General features: G+C 40.6%; 1 protein-coding gene across 2 annotated transcripts in view; it reads left to right on the top strand.

Moving 5' to 3' along the window:
- Unc-76 (fasciculation and elongation protein Unc-76) overlaps positions 1-20,434 on the top strand; it is a 528,078-nt gene that overhangs the window by 464,823 nt on the left and 42,821 nt on the right. For both annotated transcript variants that reach the window (XM_083114105.1, XM_083114104.1), the window contains exon 5: positions 2,603-2,711. In XM_083114105.1, the coding sequence (XP_082970231.1) occupies positions 2,603-2,711 (109 nt within the window). The remainder of the gene's footprint in view (positions 1-2,602; positions 2,712-20,434) is intronic.

The following is a 20,434-nucleotide window of genomic DNA, read 5'->3' as shown; positions in this document are numbered from 1 at the left end:
CATTTATGCAAGAACAAAATTGAAATCCTTACAAATTTGAAATATCAACGATGTTATTTTCGTAGTTTGTTTTATAGGTTCACATTTAAATATTCCAGAGTTCGCGGGGGTGCATGGGGGCAATGGCCCCCTCCCCTGGGCACGGGCTGTGGTAGATGGTTGAACTTCCGTTCATCTGGCGAAATACGATTTTAAAATGTGTTTATTTTGAGCGTTATATTTGTGTGCGCGCGCACGCTGTTGTTTCCGTTATTTCGTATTCTGTCACTGTATTATGAGCCGTGTACAGCTACATGTAGTGTATTCATGGCCAAAACAACACCAGAACTAACACACAGGAAAGGAACTATTTTTTCAGAAGTCACGTGGGTATGCTTACAGTAACTTCATTCTTTCTGTGGATGGAGAGTAGTTTCGGTATATTAGAATTCCTATACTCTTATGAAAACCGGAACGGTCTTTTTTTGTCTCCCCATCATAGAAAACGGCTGCCTCTCATAATATTCCAATACTGAATATCCATCGATCATTGTGGAGGGAATATTATTTGGCGTGTCTTTCAACCCTCTGGCTATAAGAAGAGGGTTGCGGAATGCGTTCGAGTGGTGGTTGCAGTAACAGGGGTGACTCCCCCCTTTCGTGCATATCCCCCTAAGGCGATCAATAGGAAATCCCATGGCTTTTACAACAGGTACTGTACGGCAAGGGGGATCCCTCTTCAGGTGTAGAAGGGACGCCCCGGTTGGCATGGCAACGAGGGCACTGAACGTAGCCCTCAAAACATCTTTTCCCGGTTTCATGCGCCCCTGGGGACTAGGGGCCGGGAAGGGAAGGTCGAACGTAAAATGCCTCCGCGGAAATATTGAAGGGGCTCGTCGCTTTCTGTGTCAGGTGAGGAGAGAAGGTCTACTCCTTCGTTTCATTTGGACATCAACTTTCATTTCTGCTTCAACCTGTTTCCTTGTTTGTCTAAAGGGGGAGGCCTTCCGGTTGTTCCCTCGTGACTGTATTGATTGTAGTCAGAAAGTGGTTGTAAGTGGATTAAATTATATACTAAACACATTTTTATGCAATAACTCGCGAAATTACGCGGAAATTTGCAACAACGTCTTGGAGCGATATTTTCGGAAGGTGCCCAATTGCCAAACTCTCTTCCACCTGGGCTGGCCCGCTACGTTTCCTGTTGAGTGCAATGATGTCAGGCGGGCCAACTCATCGCAGCAGGTCTGCGAATCCAAGGTCCTTCCACCGCTCTTGAAGGTCTGGTCATAAGATACCCTTTTTTCCAGACCCTATGTTTACAACCACGGCAGGGTTTTTGTGACGTCATCAAGATGGAACTTCTCCAAGTGTCTGCTATTTCCAGCATTGTAAACTTACACAGAACAGAATACATAAAAGTAATTGTGCATAGAAAAAAATATAAGTAAGCAAAAGCATAAATTTAACCAGGTTAGTGCTGGAAAGAACTTCAAGAAGATCAGTTCGGGATCCATTGTATTTGCTTCATAGTATTTATCCTTTTAATTTTTGGATCCTGCGGTCCAAATATCGATTTCGGAAGGAAAAAAAATCGTTCTTGCTTTACAAAACACGAAGTACTTTCTATTCGGATTTTAAATCACGTTCGTAATATTATAGTAAAAAATGTTAGCAACCTGAAATTTTGTATTTTCGATAGGATTTTGTTTCCCAATTTCGGAACATCTCATCGGACGGAAATGTACGGTAAACAAACTCAGAATTTGTCGTTTTCTTGAGATAGTGTGGACATGCGCTTACAGCACCGTGAGATATTATTATCACTTAGATACTAGAATATGAATCGCATGACCTTGGAGAAATATTGTCTCCCCTGCCCCTGGTTGAAATATTTACTATGACGTTTGGCAAATCTTGCGATGACTACGTAAAAATGTCACGCTTCGCCACTGCTTTCTGTGCATAAAGTGGACTTAAAGCAACAATTAATCAAAATTACACAGTATGTCATTTTAGACGTACTATTTCAGTACTTTAAAAATTGCACTTGAAACGATTATTACTAGTTGTTCCTTGAGCATATATCATTCTAATTATTTTTATATTGTTGCTAAAGAATGTAACAATGGGTTACAATAAAATCAGCTTTCTAACCTGTAGTCTTGTCCTATTTTTAGGCGTTCTATAAAAAGTATGTCATTTTAGGCCATTTTCCCCTATATGACAATATTAGTTTTAGAAATTGAGTGAGTATATTTTAGTGTGCATCCCTCCCCAGTTAATCTCATGGTTTTAGTAAGCAAACCCCACTTAACAATTTCCTTTCAAATGCCGCACCAAAATTCTTCACAGGGGCAGACATAATCGTACCAATTTTGTCCCCCCCGCCTCAAAATTAATTTGATGTGAACGCCACTGCTTAAACTAATTGTTCCTAAGCTTACCGCAGCTGTTAAGTGTCCGAACATACCGTATCACCCCATTTTCATAAACTCCAAAATTATTAAAAACATATCCGTCAATAGCATGTATATGATGCAGCATATTTTGTGTGTAGAAGTAAATTCACATTAATTTTATTCAGGTTTGTTAATGCGCTCTTCTCTTCTTTTCTTTGCAGAATGTGGTGGACGATAACGGGGAACTTCGGAAACATACTACCTATAGATTGGTCCAAATCTTACGCGAGGAAATTACACATGCCTGCCTTGAACCTCAACGAAAACAAGGTCAGTGTACCAGTATTTTATTTGTGTTTCTCTACACGATTTTTTTTTACCTAAGAGCCATTCCATGTGATAGTATACAAACAAGGTTAATTCATTTTTATTGAAAATATCACGTATTTTATATGAAATTAAAGGGAAAGCTATGCAGAATTTGGAATTATTAATACAAACATTAGTTTCATGGCCTTTAAACAACATATTGTTTCAAACCTGTTACTTTTTATAGTAGAAATTGGATTTCATGTGTGGTGTTTCCACTTAGTTTCATTATGATACAGTATTATACAGAGCATTCCCTGACATTCGCTACGAGATTCGGCGGCAAGCGGCCCGGCATCATGCTTGTCTTTCCCGGTGAACGGGTCCGCGACAGTCGCTAGAGTCGGCTATTACAATTACAGTTTTCATATTGTGTACTAACCTTGACTACAGAAGGTGTTGAAAATTATGTCCCTCTGCTGCAACACATTCCTGGCATCTCTGAAGGAAATTGGCATTTACACGTGCAAGTTCGTCTACTGTAATTCTCCCTATTTCTCGTTTTTAAGAATGGGGATGTATTTGGTAAGGATGAACAACGGAAATACGGAGAGAGAAGTGTCGATAGGGTGAAACAGTACGATTATTTAGGCATGGTGATGACAATGACTGGCAGGTGGGCAAGGCACATACACAGGAATAAATGTAAAGGAATTTTTGTGTTAGAAAAAAACAAGAAAAATAAAATACAAAGTACCAAATATACCAATCAAAATTCTGGAGGGGGTCTACTGTTCTATGGCATCGAACTATGGGTCTGGGAGGGAGGGGAAACCGTAAACGTCGTACAGTCTAGATTCCTAAAACAAGGGCTAGGAGTAGGGAGGGGTATGGCAACATGTGGGGCACTTAGGGAAATGGGAAAATTAAGAGAGGAAGTGGATGCCAAAATGAGGAGCATTAAATACTGGACAAAACTGATCACCATGGAGGGGGGAAATTTGAAGAAACTCTGTGTACAATCACAGATAAGGGGGGGGGGGGTAATGGGAGGCAATGGGTAACAAAAATAAAGACGGAATTATACAGTATAGGGCTGGGATGGGTGTGGGAAGAGGGAATAGGGGGGAGAATTAATATGCAGATGCTAAGGTCCATTCGTGCCAGACTGGAAGACATAAACAGAAAATTTTGGCAGAATGCGATGCAAAAATATCGTTGACATCAGCGTAAATAGTGGATACGGATCGAGAATGGGGAAGGAGGAACTGCGTGGATTTGTGTGGGGCAAAAGAAAGGTCAGGTTTGGCCTGGTTCAGACTGGGGGGATGGGCACAAGTTAAACTAAAACGGGAGGACGGGAGCGTAGAATGCCCGTTATGCGGCGAAGACGAGACGAAATTTCACATTCTCCTCCAGTGCAAAGAAACAGGGGAGGCAAGAGAAAAATATATCAGGGAAATAAATGAAGATAACATTGAGAATATAATGACAAGCGTTATTAGGAGGGAGAGACCGAGAGGCGCAAATAAGGAATGTGGGAACTTTCCTACATTAGTCCTGGGTAAAGAGAGCAAAGAAGCTCAGTGGGGATAGCGAACATGTGTGAAAGGGGGGAGGCTTACTAAATAAATAAATTAGTAAATAAAAGTGAGAAAATTTAGGAATCACTCAGTTAACAGTGCAAGTATAGGGGAAGAGTTGAAATGAAATAGTGTGAATGTGCAAGTAGACTAAAAGGAGGAAGGGTGTAGGGAAAGTGTACTAAAAAAATTTTCACTTGTATGGTATGTATAAATTTTATTCTATTCTATTCTATTCTATTCTATTCTATTCTATTCTATTCTACAATACTCTCTTTTAACTCGCGGATGGTGTGCGGATTGTCTGTGTATACACCTACTTTATTTTTAAGATTTCCCCATTTATCTTTCCACTTTTATTCAGAACTGACCCTGTTACTCTAAACATTTTTACGAGGTTTAATATAGTGGCCCTATGTGGAACGGGAACACCAGGAAATTTCGTTGCAAAACGTCTTCGCACTTCTCCACAATTCCTCTATCCGAAGTAACACTCGACAGGATAAATCCTTTGTTGTAATGTAAACTTTTGTGGTGCCATATTAAGCCACACTCTTCAACACACGGACACGATACAACACAACTTCCGAGGGAGGATTATACTGGCGTCAGTCTGCAACGTCAACAGAAAGGGAAAGAGAGCGAACAGGAGAGCGAGAAAAACAAGACTGTAGCGTGCGACTGTCGCGGACCCGTTCATCGGGAAAGACAATCGCTGATGCCGCTTGCCGCCGAGTCTCGTAGCGAATGTCAGGGAATGCTCTACTATAAGAACTAAATTAATTCTAATTTCGTTCTAATTGCCTCATTTATTGTTTCTGTATCTTAAGCTCTGAAGCATCCCACTTCATTTCTGATACATGCCTTAGTTTGGAGAATCTATTTATGATAATTTACGTAGCCTTTACATTGTTCCATAATCCTACATGTGCATAACGTCACAACCGGCACAAAATTTGTCACACTCTTCACAGACAAAACATGTTTATGAAAAAAGTATGTAGTAATGCATCTAAATGTCGAGTGAATTGATTGATTTGCTTTATTTTACTTCGCTTTTTGTGCCACTTTTGGCTAATTTTGCGAAGATGGGGATGAGTGATGACATGATGAAATTGATGAATGGACACTCACAAACATCCATGCCCAGGCCGGGATTCGAACTCGGGACCCCTGGTGTAGTAGCGCGATGTGTTAACCACTCCGCCACGGGCCGGCAAATGTCGAGCAAAGTTTGCTTTGTGAAAATATAATGAATATTTTCAGTAAACCCATATATTTCACAAAGTTTTCTGAAAGACTGGTTTCGGAACCCAACCGCCGCCACTGCTGAGGAAGGTCCTAAAGTCAAGTCTCGGAAGTGTCGCACCCGTCACAATTACAAAAAATGTATTATTTGTAGCTGAAAATTGAGATAGGGGAGGCATATTCTGCAATTAAATACCTTTCATCAAAGAAAATAAAATTACATGAATTGATAGAGTTACATATTATTTGTCCGAATGTCACATCGGTCACAATTGAATTGCTCATAATCGAATTCTAGTCTGATATTACTTAAGTAAGAAGAAATTTAGAAACTCAGATTCATGCCTTTTCAATCCAGTTGCACTTGTTCGATACACAGACTTCCATTTGGATTCCAGTTACTTCCAACCTTACAACACTGCTTTTGTCTAAAATAGTCGATGGTTGCATCCAAAGCACTCAACCGTTCTGCATTTGTTGAGTAACTTCGTTGGCACAATTGCCACTCAACTTCCTAGAGGTAACAACCGTCGCGCTTTCCCGCTTAAGTTCTTAACCGAGTTAGAAAGTACAGGGTGTCTGAAAAGTTTACAACCAGACCCGTAGCTTGGGCGCCATACACATAGGGCACCATTCAAAGCATTAAAAAATAATAATAATACAATCTGCGACGGAGAAATTTACACTTAGAATTTTCTGTTTTCCTAAGTAGTAGTAATGGTACGTTTTTAAAGATGATTTTCAGAAACTAATACAAAACTAATCATAAATACAAACTACGAATTTTAAATTTATTATTTTTAATGAGTTTGTTCGATTCGCCGCCCCTCGTGGCTGAGTGGTTAGCACATCGCGCTACGACGCCAGGGGTCCCGTGTTCGATTTCCGGCCTGGGCATGGATGTTTGTGAGTGTCCATTCATCAGTTTCATCATGGCCTCCCGATGGCGCAGTGGCGGCGTCATTGCCTTGTAATCAAGGGGTCCCTTGTTCGATACCCAGTGGAGGCACAGAGTGCTTCGGAATCCACTTTAAACTGTAGATCCACTCCCGATTTGCCTTACTGTGCATAAAGTGGACTTAAAACACAAACTCCAGCAGTTTCATCCTATCATGACTCATCCCCAAATTAGCCAAAAGTGGTACAAAGAGCGAAGTAAAATCATGCAAATGAACCATGTTCGATTCCCGGGGTGAGTGATCTAAGGTTAGATTTTCCGGCTTTGTCCCCGCATAAAGCGCATTTGGGGCTCACCCAGCCTCAACTAAACGGGTACTTGGGGCAGGCACGTATCTAGAAATATGTTTCGGGCTGTGGAGGGGGGATCTTAGGAATAATAATAATAATGTTTACATTAAAATAATTATATTAATTCAAATTAATACAAATTACAATACATAAATTAATATTATATTATTATTACACGATTAGGTAAAAAGACTGTAGCTATAAAAATAGAGATGTAACATATTCATTACGTAGCTTACCTTTAGTTAAGATCGGAATAATATACATACAAGTGCTCTGGCAATGAAATTAATGTCAAATAGATGAACAATTGAATAACAAAAATCATGTCACATGTAGTTGGAGAAAAGTAAGTTTCTGATTAAAATAAAGTTCAGAGGAAATTAATAACCATAAATTATGCAACAAATGCTAATATTTTCATTACTTACCTTGTAAGTCTTTCGGGGGTCCAGACCCCTGGACCCCTCCTAAATACGTCCTTCCTTCCCCTCAAAGCCGTATGATCCCAATAATCCATGTCTTCCAATAAGTTCAGAGGAAATAATACAACAATGGTTAAACGAATATATTTTTCATTATTTAATTTTAGTACTTGATAAATCTTCCTGGGGGGGGTCCGGCCCCCCTGGACCCACCCCCTAAAAAAGTCCTTGACCTAGGGGTTAAAGCGGCCGGAGCGTGGTGCTGATCACATCATCTCCAACAAGGCGTAGATCGATAGAATGTGTGGGGCCATATCCCCACATCCTCCTATATATGCCTCATGGCATGGGGAACTTTACCATTACGTGGTCCGATTAGTCGTATCATGAGCATAAATTGGGCTTAAATAAAAAAAAACTATATATACGAGGCATATTTTTAAAGTAAGTTCCGTTTTGCAATTATGCCGCTGTAGCGCTGCACTTGCCGTTTCGCACATGCGCGCTGAGGACCTGCATCTACGGGCTTGCCACAGACAGCAGTACGCAACCGGTTTGCCCGAGTAGACAGTTGTTCCGGTATGGTTACAACGCCTCAGACGGTTGAAAGTCCCGTGGAGTGTGAACTATGCCCTGTCATTCATTTTCTAAGTGCAAGAGACGTGAAAGCGGCTGAAATCCATCGGCAGATTGCAGAAGTGTATGGAGACAACGCTATGAGCGATAGCATGGTAAGAAGATGGGTGAAGGCATTTAAAGGTGGCTGACCGTCCGTCATTAACGATGACCTGCTGCAGCAACTTGATGAAACAGTGCGCGAAAACAGACACTTTACGATTTCATCTTTATCTACGGAGTTTCCGAAAGTGTCACGCAGTGTTCCGTATGAAATTGTGATGGTATGTTTCGGAAGTTGTCCTCACGGTGTGTACCAAAAATTCTGTTATCACATGAGGCGGACGATTTCTATGAAGATGGCATTCAGAAGCTGGTATTACGATACGATAAGTGCCTTAATGTAGGTGGAAATTGTGTTGAAAAGTAGATGTAGGCCGAGGCTTTCATGTAAAAATAAAATTATTACAACATGTGTCCTTTGTAATATCAAAGCGGAACTTACTTTAAAAATATGCCTCGTATATTCCTCGAGTATGTTGAACTTGGTGATGAAAGGCAGAACTTTTGAGTCTTGAAACATATTAGCCATAATAATAAATTTTAAAAAAAACGACAGTGGAAGGGGCACCTGGCACCAACATACGAGTAAGAATATTGTCAAAAAGTAGTGTACGGCGCTCTAAAGTAGTACGACAAATCGAATTCAGATGGCGCTGGCAGCAGCGCGCAACCTTTTTCGCTTTAACTCCAACGCTGGAATTCGAAGCAAAATGGAGACTTTGCACGGTGCTTAACTCTTAAAAGGCATGATTGATGCGGTAGATGAAGTGGAATAATTTCCCCAGGGAGAGGCAGGGAATAAATTAAATGCAGAGATCGTGACAAGAAGTTTCGGAGGATAAATCTCTTCTTGTGCCAGTGGAAGAAAAAGCCGCAACGTGACTTCGGCCTCTCGTCGTGAATTAGATGGGAAAAATACGAGACCGTGTCTGGAAGGTATTCGGGGTGCTTGTACTAAAAATATAAGTGGTGTCCCCTCGTAGATCACGTGTTTGATTCCTGTCGTCGGGCGAAGAACGCGTGTCTGGTTTTTTTCATGAAAGGGATGCGTGTAGATATCCCCCCCCCCTTTTCCTTGTTTCTCTTATATTTTGAAGGTCTGGTTTATTTGCTGCTGTATATATATATATATATATATATATATATATATATATATATATATACAGGGTGTTACTAAAGTTCGTTTCCAACGCTTAGGAGGTGATTCTACAACTGAAAATAAACAAAAGTTCATGTGACGAAATGCCGAAAACGGACTCCCCTGGACTTCTTTCTGTGGGGAGAGATGGACCGCCTCGTATACGAAACACCTGTCGTGTCGGCCGAGGATCTCGTTGCACGCATTAAGTTGCCGCAGCGACGATAGCAGACACCGCGGGGTTGTTTGCTCGCACTAGACAATCGTTGATTTGGCGTTGTCATCTCTGCGTGGTAGTCAATGGCAGACAGTTTGAACATGTGGTTCCCTCGGCACCTCCACTCTGCACACAGTGAACATGTCGACACATATGCAACCTAGCGCAGCACCACCACCATGTTTGTTTTTCTACGTAATGGTGATGTCCACTATGGATATTCGCTTTCTTCTTAGTTGTCAGTCTCCACATATTTTTTTCCGTGGATAACACATCTCGCTAAACCCTTCCCTACCTCATGACTTCAACAGACCCATTCGCTTCCATTGGGGAATCCCTTGCGCATGAACTTCACACATCTGCCATGTGCTTTTTTTAATAGAGCATGCCGCATTTCTTTGTAGAACGCCCTTCGCCACGGTCATATGGTTGGCCGTTGTGCCAATATTTCATTGTAAACATAATTTTCCCACTTTTTCCCACTTGAATAACTCCGAATGGGTGCCGTTTGCGGCATTTCGTCACATGAACTTTTGTGTTTATTTTCAGTTGTAAAATCACCTCCTAAGCGTTGGAAACGAACTTTAGTAACACCTTTTATATATATATATATATATTCTGTGTTCCGTACAACACTGCCGTGCGCTATTTGGCAGCAGGAAATATGACGTCACAGATGCGATCAAATGTTGGGTTGCCAGCATTCAGGCGGCAAAACGGGCTTTTTTAGAACGACTGTAGCGCTAAACGATGCACCAACGAGAAAAATGCTACTGAGAAAAGTTATTTGTTTTGATGTCTTCTATACGTTTCTGTGGTCCGTGGGCGCCATTAAAATGACACCCTTATAATAAATAGATAGATAGTCACAGTCACTATGGACTAGACATTGATGTTTGAGTTTTAAGTCCACTTTATGCACAGGAAGGCTAATCGAGACTAGATCTGGAGTTTAAAGTGGGATCCGAACCACAATCTGCCTGCACCAGGTATCGATCTTGGGGCCCTTTGATTAAAAGGCGACGACGTTACCAACAGACAGGGATGTGTTTTCTGGGTCCGAGTGTATGTTACATCTATTGGCATACTATATGCCGACTGGGGGACGAAGTCAGAGGTCGTAAGTTCGAATTATTGTCAAGGTGTGTCAGCGCGCTACGGTCTCGGGTTCATATCCCGGTCTGGGCATGTGTATTATTTGTGAATGTTCCTACAACACTTCATCACTGATTCTCATCGTCGCGATTCGGCCTCCCCGATGGCGTAGTGGTAAGGTTGTTCGAAACACTAAGTTGCTGACCAAGGCAGTTTATTAACATAAAAAACACGTAACAGGTAACGTTTCAACCCTGTATCAGGGTCTTCCTCAGACGAAGAACTAAACTAAAAAGATGAAATATACTACACACAGAAAGAATACATACACATAGCAGGGTCACTAGCCACACAACAACAAATGTTGACAGTCCTTATCTAGGCAGATTTCTCCAAAGGAATTAAACATATCACCTCTTGACAGTTGACTAATGGGTGTACTACACTGACAGGTGATTGACAGGTCAAGATTAGCAAGAGTCTAGAACCACCTGTTTACCACTCACCCATCCCTCCTGTCTTTTTGGATATGGATGAATACCTCCTCCTCTGGTCGTCTTCTTTTCTCTTCTTTCTTCCTTGTTCATACTTCTTTTTCCTTCATTCCCTTTCTTCATCCTTTCAACTTTCTCTAACACACTCTTCCATTCCCTGTTTATCTTGAGTCCTCCATTCCAATTCATGATGTCTTCTCCTTTCTTTTCTATTTCTTTGGCCTCCTTCCATTTTCTCACTAGTTCTCTCTTCTCTTTTCCTATTCGCCTAGCCGAATCCCATTCAACTTCGTGTCCTGTTTCTCTAGTGTGTTTGAATATGGCATTCCTGTCTCTCTTCAATCTCACATCATCCATGTGTTGCTTTATCCTGTCTTTAAGTCTCTTCTTCGTTTCCCCTATATATACACACTTTCGCATCCTCTGCACTTCACCTCGTAGATAACCTCTTCCTCTTCTTCCTCTCTCTCTTTTCTTCCTTCTTCTTGCTGGCTATACTTAAAACAGTGCGTCCTCCCTTCCTGTGAGTTCTTATACCCACTTTCCTCATCACTTTCCATATTTTCTCTGTGACATCGCCCATGCTTCTTATACCAAACCATCTCTCTTTTTCTTCTCTTCCGGTCCTCTCTCTTTTATCTCTTTCCTTCTTCTGTTGATGTTGTGTCTGTCTTTCTTTGTTCGATTTCCGGTGGAGACACATTTCACAGTGGTTCGAATTCCACTTTAAACTGTAGGTCCAGTCCTGATTAGCCTTCCTGTACATAAAGTTGACTTAAGACAACAATTCATCGTCGCGATTAGCACAAAGTAAAAGAAATAAAACATATTTTACCATCTAAAGTAACTTATAAATCATTAACTAATCCTCTCCTATCCACGACATTGTTTCCTATCAGCGAGAAGCACAGATAGCACCTAAATATCCCAAAATTCTACTTGGCTGTATCTTCCTTACATTATCTCTCTGTGTTATATACTGCCCACCCTCTGAACACGAACCAACCGCCTATTGTTTGAATAGTTTCATGAAAATGACGGTTGTATTTATGCACCCCAGCTTCCTCCATTCTGCCATTATTAACTGCCATTCGATCCTCGTTCCTCCGGGTGCGGTTTCCCCTCGTTCCGGCGGCCCCGGAGCCATTGTCGGCGTGGGTCGAGGCCGTCCCCTTTATGGCCAATCTGAGGCCGCCATTTACGTCAAATGATCATGGATGTTGATTGTAAAGGGGGAGGATGGCATGGGCGATGATATCGTGGCACTTTGATCCTTGTTTATGGAGCAAGTGTTTAGGGAAACTTTGTTCGGGATTTTGTTGCTGATTAGCGCACCTTTGTGCGGTTCGTGTTTAAAAAGTGTCGGAGTTTAGAATCGAAGCTGTTGTATCTGCTGAGAATTTCGGTCGGGTGGCTTCAAAGGGTAGAGTAATATTTTCAGGAGGGTTCTGCTTTGGTGGTCGTGCATCCTCTTTTTCTGTCCCATTCTATCTTGATGTTTTCTTTCTTTTTCTCTCTTCCTCATAGGCATCTGTCAGTGGGTGTTAAAGGGTGTTTGGCGTGTTGTCTCTATGTCAGGGGTTTCCAAACTTTTTCGTTTCACGGCGCCTTTAGTGTTTCAAGACATTTCCGCGGCGTCCAAGTCAGAATGTAGGCCTATCTAACCTTTTCTTTGATATTCCTATTTCTCTCTTCCTTAATTAAGTTCCTCTTCTCCTATATTCCGTTTTCTCTATTTTAATTTTGTTTCTCCTTTTATTCTATATTCCCTTTTCTCTCTTTTAATTTTGTTTCTCCTTTTCTTCTATATTCCCTTTTCTCTTTTTAATTTTGTTTCTCCTTTTCTTCTATATTCCTTTTCTCTTTTTAATTTTGTTTCTCTCCTTTTCTTCTATATTCCTTTTCCTCTTTTTAATTTTCTTTCTCCTTTTCTTCTATAGCCTATTCATTTTTCTTTTCTAATTTTCTTTCTCTCCTTTTCTTCTATATTCCCTTTTCTCTTTTTAATTTTGTTTCTCTCCTTTTCTTCTATATTCCCTTTTCTCTTTTAAATTTTGTTTCTCTCCTTTTCTTCTATATTCCCTTTTCTCTTTTAAATTTTGTTTCTCTCCTGTTCTTCTATATTCCTTTTTTTCTTCTTAATTTTGTTTCTCTCCTTTTCTTCTATATTCCTTTTTCTCCTTTTAATTTTGTTTCTCTTTTTCTTCTATATTCCTTTTTCTCTTTATAATTTTGTTTCTCCTGTTCTTCTATATTCCTTTTTCTCTTTTAAATTTTTGTTTCTCTCCTGTTCTCCCATATTCCTTTTTCTCTTTTTAATTTTGTTTCTCTCCTGTTCTATCATATTTATGTTTTGTTACTCTCTTTTTCTCCTATGTTTCTATTCCTATTTCTCTTTTCCTTAATTTCATTCCTCCCTTTTTCTCCTGCATTTCTATTTCTCTCTTCTATATTTTTGTTTCTCTCCTTTCCTGCTCTTTCTCTTTACTTTCTCTTTCGTTACCTTTCTCCTCTGTTTAAAAATCATCAAAGACAGGCTATATAAATTTGTTTCTCCGTACCTTAGCTCAAATCAAAATTGTTTTCTGTCTGGTAGTTCCTGTCTTACGAACCTGTCTGTTTTTCTCTCACATGCTATGAAATGTATTTCAAACCATTCACAACTGGACGTTATATATTTTGATCTAGCCAAAGCTTTCGATACTGTCAGTCATCGTCTTTTGATTCACAAATTATGCAATAGATTCAACATTCATGGTAACTTTCTTAACTTGTTCACAGATTACCTTAGCGATCGGCAACAACGTGTAGTCCTTCCAGGAACTCTATCTACTTTCTTCCCGTCCTTTCTGGAGTACCACAGGGCAGTGTTGTAGGGCCCCTCTTGTTCATATTATTCGTCGATGACCTTGCTGACCATCTCACAGCCGCCTCTAGTAATTACCTTCTTCTCGCAGATGACTAAGATTTTCAGAGAAATCTTCACTTCCAACGATACTCATCTTCTCCAGAATGACATAACAACGTTTTTTCCATGGTGCCTGACATGGAAACTTACATTAAATCCTGAAAATGTACTACTCTCACCATCTCTCTCAAAAAGAACATGTTAAAGTCATCTTACTCCATCTTTGGCAATAACATCAAAGCAGTATCCTCTCATAAAGACCTAGGCATTGTTTTCGACCAAAAACTCAAACTGAACGTTCCTGTGGATTCAGTCTTGAAGCTAGCCAGCGAGTCTACAGTGCTGCTTGCTTCGTACACGGATGGGTAGTAGGATTCTGCGCATACGCCTGAACAACGAATGGCGTTATGTGGGCGGGGTCAGCTGCAACGTCAGATTTTAGGCTCGCTCTAAGTATGCGTATAAGATACAAGCAGGAAAGAAATAATTCACTTCTACTTGTTAATTTTTCTCGTTTTGTTGTACATTTTGAATATTTTACTTGCCATTTTAATGCATAATATATACATGATTCATAAGGAAGGGTATGATATGGATATGTATGATGCGCATATTGCAGGGGCTCATGTAATACTCTGTCAAATGGACCGACGAAATTAAATTCAGGAGACGTTCCTGTTGGCAAAGAGTTCATCGACGTTCTCGGTTAGAATCGGGTCGGGATAATAGCAGACGAAGAGGCGCCGAATGTCATCCAGTGGTGATTCAGCTCTGGACATAATCCCTCACACTGTCTCTTATAGAGCTTGGCCGAGATATTGCGCCATAAAAACCTGTGTGTAGTGTGTGAAGAAGTGAAAGACAGCGGCGCCATGGATGGCCAACCCAGGCTCGGCAGGAGAATCTCATGACATGTTTCGGAAGTGGAAAGAGGGAAGGGGGTTCTTTGTAGAGAGAGAACTGAAAATTCCATGGCAAGTAATTGCGCTTATCTAACGTTCGTTTGAATTGGGGGACAGCATGGTTCATAGAATATATATTTTTTAATGGATCAATGACAAAGAAGTGCATGTTATTATTGTTTATCTCAGGATGGTTCGAAGATTTTCCTCTCATTAACTTTTTTTTCACCATACATTACATAACATCGAAATAGGCAAACTTTTTAAGAAATAAAATATATATAGGGTACAAAAACTTTGTAATAGCATCACAATTTTTTTTTTAGCGAACTTCAATGATTTCTAGCTGGTCCTAATGCGGCTTATTTTTCTTGTATCTAACTACTACATGTCAAATTGAATTTTTTCGCGTGGATCGACGTTTGTTCGAATTTATTGGGATTGTTGTTTTCATGCACAGAAAGACTAATCTGGACTGGATTTACAGTTTAAAATGGGATCCGAACCACTATGCAATATGTGCCTCCACCGGGTATCGAACCCGGGACCTTTGATTGCAAGGCCGTTCGACGTTATCACTACGCCATTGAGGGGGGATTGATGGACGCTGTATATTCAGTTTTCATTGCATAGGGTGTTAGGGTGTTGTTTGTATCAATGTATTTGTTTTTTACCGCCGCTTTTCTTCTACTTTTGTCTAATCGCGACGATGAGGATTAATTATGATGATATGATGACACACAGAACACCGCTATTACGGGAATTTCGGTAGCGAGATCGAAAGTCGAGACCTAAAGGCGCTCGGGCACCAGCACACATACATATGTGTATATATATATATATATACATATATATGTGTGTGTGTGTGTGTGTGTGTGTGCGTGTTTATGTATGTATGTAATGTATATGTATGCAGGGCGGTCATAATTTTCGAAACATCCATCTAAGGCAATGCGTGATGTGATGTGATGTGATTTTAGTTTATTTTACTTCGCGTTTTGTGCCTCTTGGCTAATTTGCGAAGATGGGGATGAGTGATGAAATGATGAAATTGACGAATGGACATTCACAAACAACCAAGCCCGACCGGGATTCGAACCCGGGGCCCTTGGCGTCGCAGCGCGATGTGCTAACCACTCGGCCACAGGGTCGGGCTATCTAAGGCAATGCCATCCACATAGGAAAACACGTATCAAACGTCCCGATATGTGATGTAGGAAAGGGAGAAAACTTCTTAGTGTGTGGCCATTTTGAAGTCTGACATCTTGGATTCAAATTCATTGTGTTTGGTTTATGTTGTGTATTGAATATAACACCATATACTCCAAGGAAGATATATTTTTATTTTTCGGACTTTGTTGTTTCAAGAACATGTCCTACTTGCACTTCTTCAAGTTTTGATATTGCAGAGTTGTTAAAGGTCCAGGAATTTTAAATGAATTCAATTCCGGTCCAGGAGAGAAAGTCAGCAAGCGTGAATGGGTTCTGGACCGTAAAGAACCTTCTTATCTTTAAAGTATTTCAATTCGGTCCAGGAACCTTTTTTCCGGATGAATTTCAAATACGGTTCAGGAACCTTTTTTTTGGATGAATTTAAATACGGTCCAGGAACCTTTTTTCCGCATCAGTTTAAATAGGGTCCAAGGTACGCGTTGAAGTGAAACAATACGCAACTTGGAGCGATTTTAAATTGCGCGAGAAAAATGTTTCTGTATTTTTACGAAACCCAATAAGAACCCACCCGAATGTTGAAACGCCCCGGGTTCGACCTCACACACGCCCTCGGCACAACGTTGCAGTTGCGGTATCTCAGAATAGTACTTGACTGCAACGTACCGGGTTCGACGTTGTGACGGGGAACATTATTCAGTTTTACCCATGATGGTAGCTCTTCTCTAGCCGGAGATATGAGGTTCTTATACACTCAGGGTTCGGGTATATATATATAATGAAAGTTAGCGTCGACGTAAACAGTTTATTACACTGGGGTGAAATTAGATATCCGCACAAAACAAAGTCACAATATCTCCTGATCAGATTTCACTGCACTTTTGTCGTTCTTGAAGTTCCAGGTTCGAATCTCCTCTGCAGACGTCTTGGAGAGGGAGGACAGGGACCATTCAATTTTTCTCCAGTGGGGAATAAAGGACCTTATTTTTCTTTTATGGCATTGGGTCGCCTTTGTGCTGACTTGGGGACAATAGGGCATTAATTAAACGACTCAAGGAACATTTAAATCTGCTTTCCTAGTAAAGAGTAATATCAACAAAGCAACGGAAATTTACTATAAGCTTACAAAGGATAATGCTTAGTTAAACTTTATTTACTTTAATTAATTACTTGAATAATGCTAAGCTGAAGGCAGTAATAAAACACTGCTCGTTTTTCCCTTAATGAAAAATTAACTAACGATGAACATCACCCTTCGTATTTTATACCTGGTAGGCCAAGAAATAGTGCTATCGCTCGTATAATCTACCACAGTAGGCCAAAAGATGGCGTCATTTCTGCATCGACTGTTGTGAAATGTATAATCTACTAGTAGGCCAAAGAATACGGATACCCTTCGTATAATCTACTAGTAGGCCGTCTCCTAACAGTAAATATGTCCACGAGCTAAACCGTAACCCAATACAATGCGTATAATCTACAAGTAGGCCGCACAAGGAGTACGTTTCTGTTCTACAGGCAGGCCACACTGTAGGAGGTTGAGCTTGAAACAATGCGTATATTCTACCCGGTAGGCCGAGAAATATTGCTACCTCTCGTATAATCTACCAGAGTAGGCCACACTGTAAGAAGCCCTATCCCTAAGCACCCGTGTGCTTGCAATGCTGGGCTATTTACGGGAGCAGAGCTCGACCATGAGTCGCCGAAGAGTCAACACAGAACTGACTGGCCGGGGCAGCGTCAAACAAAACGTTTGGTTAAATTTACTATATGTGCGTGAGCGTGCTTTCAAATTTAAAAAAAAAAGATTGTCCAGTTTCGTCGAGTGTAGTATGAAAGTCCCTTGTCGAAATTTGAAACTCATGTAGATCGAAGCGAGTCTTCATGTTGTTATGTAACCTGATATGCAAAAATTTCTAACGTAATATGAAAAAAAGCTCAGGATATACATGTTATTTCCGCGAACGGCCGCTAGATAGTATTGACAGAAATGTGTAGAAGAAACATAAGTTTTTGTACAACGAATAATGGTACGTTTCGTTGTAATCATAGTGAAAAATGGTGCTTTAACACCCTTCAAAAGATGTGTGAACATTAAAGCTACAAGAGAGAGAAGAAAATGTAGTGCAGTGAATAAAAGTGAATCTCCCATGACCAACCTTTTTGATTCCAGACTATATAACTAGGAGCCAAGCGTGGCGTAAAAAGAACCCAATACGCTCCAAAAACTGTTAGTTCATGTTTACTTTCTATTCTGCTCATTCTCAATGTGTATTTTGAGATCGGCCTGTTAGTTTGACTTTGTACAAACTACCCAGCCTAGCTTAAATTATCCAACATATCGTTTTACCTTAAATAAACACATTTGGTAACTTTGATTAAATTATTTGGTTTTTCTAAACAAATGGTCTACATTTTGTTAGATTTACCAAGATAATATTTGGTATTGGTAACCAAAACATTGTTTCCGATAAACAAATATAACTTAACCAAATATTTTGGTACTGATGAACAATTGTTTGGTTGATGCCTATTTAAACAAACGAATTGTTCACCACTACCATTTTTTTTGGTTAATCCAAAGAAACATTTTTCTATGTTTTTTCCGGATGAATTTAAATTCGGTCCAAGAACCCTTTTTTCCGGATCAATTTAAATACGGCCCAGGGACCTTTTTCAATGAAACAATATGCAACTTGGACCGAATTTAAATTGTGCGAGAAAAAAAGTTCCACTAGCAGTGGAACCCAATAGAACACATTAGAATTTATGGACTTTTAACAACCCTGGTTGGAAGTTACTTAGTTCTGGCTCAGAGCGGAAATTTCTGAATAATAAGATGGTGTTGAAGTCTGTAAGTAACCGCTCGTTAGTGTTTTGTAAGATTGTGCCATAAAATAGTAAACCCTAGACTGCATTTTACAGAGTAGTGAGGCTCTGGCGTCTGAACCCGCAGTCAGTATAATTCTCTGTGGTGATCATTTCTCCTTCATCCATCCCATCTTATCACCATTCATCTTCATCTTTGCGATTAGCCACAAAATAGAAGAAACGTAAAGTAAAATCAACTAGATTAATTAATCAATCAATAGCCAGTCCATTATTCGCGATTAGCCTAGTCTAAAACTATTTTTCCCACATCTACTTTCTTTTCTCTTATGTAACATCTATGCAAATATTTTATTCGTGTATATATGTACTTTTCCTCGCTCTTCTGGCACTTTTAGCTAATAGCAAGGATGAAGAAAATTACACACTTAGCTGCGTCAATTGACACACTTTGGGTTCTGTGTACATGTCCAGATCAGAATTCAAACTAGAACTTCTGGGGCTAACCATCGTAAGCGGTCTATTCACAACTAGCTACGGACAAGAGGATGAGTGTAGAAACGTATTTCAATCACAGGCAGAAAAGTTACAGCACAACCATTGAACACGGCGTAATGTAATCCAACGAAGAGAATTCAAAGTAAATGAACTTCAGACAAAACCGATGCAAATGGACGTTGAATGGCTATTCCCTGTCGGACAAGCTAACAGAATTGATCATTGATTCTGCGCTGCGATAGCGAATTCTCGGTCGCACGGCAAATCCTATTCGCATGATGCAGAGTGAGGGCGAATGGCATTGGCTGATTTCACTTTGTAATTCGCTTTCGGAAACACTTGCTTGATTCACGCTTCGCCCTTCGCCTTCCTTGCGTACCCCGTTCCTGGAAGGTAATCAAATAAGTGCTTTATTCTCACCGGTGGCACGTTTCAATGCGCAAACTTCCCTTTTGGTACAAGCATAGAGATCCCTTTTTAGTTCTTGAAGGAACTGCCCACTCACGTGTCTGCTAACTAGCTAGTATTGACCTCCTGGACGATTCACTAGTTACCGGGGAACGGAGTGCTTCTCGGAAGAGCCCATATCAAAGAAGCTTTACGTTTAAATTAAAATATCTCCCTTCCCCCCACCCTCTCACTCTCTGTGTATATCCAGTTCTCGATGTGGAAATTCCAAGCTAGGTACTCCATGCGATCACTGATCGGTTTCCTCGTATGAACTTTCCAGCCTGATCATTACCAGTGCGTAGTTAGAGATCGGTTAGTTCATCGAACTCTCCAGCCTAATTATTGCCTATTTTTGTGGGAGCAGGAAAGGGTTTATTATCCATTTTGCCTTGACTCATCTCACTCAACTGGTCGCTAGGTGCCAGGGCTTGCCCCGAGTTGATAGCTTCCTGGAGATGAGGCCTTGCTCAAAAAGGTTTATTATCCAAATTCCAAGCTAGGGTATGCTTAGTTTAGATTGGATATAGGTGGGGGATTCTTGTATAGATCAACATGGAGATGGAGTGCATCGCACAGCCTCCCCCACTCCATGAACACACACGAGATATGCTTAGAAATGGTACCGAGAAGAGCTTGACGTGGCTCCCGAATTGGTTAGTTATTGAACAGGCATTATGTCTGGACAAAGAGAGCTAAGAAAATAGAATGAAAATGAGTGAGGGATCTGAGGAGCAAAGCCGCGCGTAACGGTAGAGATGGGGAGAAAAGCGAGTGGGCGGAGCGAAGCGGTACGGGATGCTGCTGACAGCTGATCGGTTGCTCCTGAGATTCTCGGGATAGGAAAGAAATTAGTAAAAGTGA

Source organism: Lepisma saccharinum, chromosome 28, assembly GCF_977018435.1.
Source record: "Lepisma saccharinum chromosome 28, izLepSacc3.1, whole genome shotgun sequence".
Lineage (NCBI taxonomy): Eukaryota > Metazoa > Arthropoda > Insecta > Zygentoma > Lepismatidae > Lepisma > Lepisma saccharinum.
The sequence above is the reverse complement of the archived record's forward strand: the minus strand, read 5'-3'. Positions and strand labels throughout refer to the sequence as shown.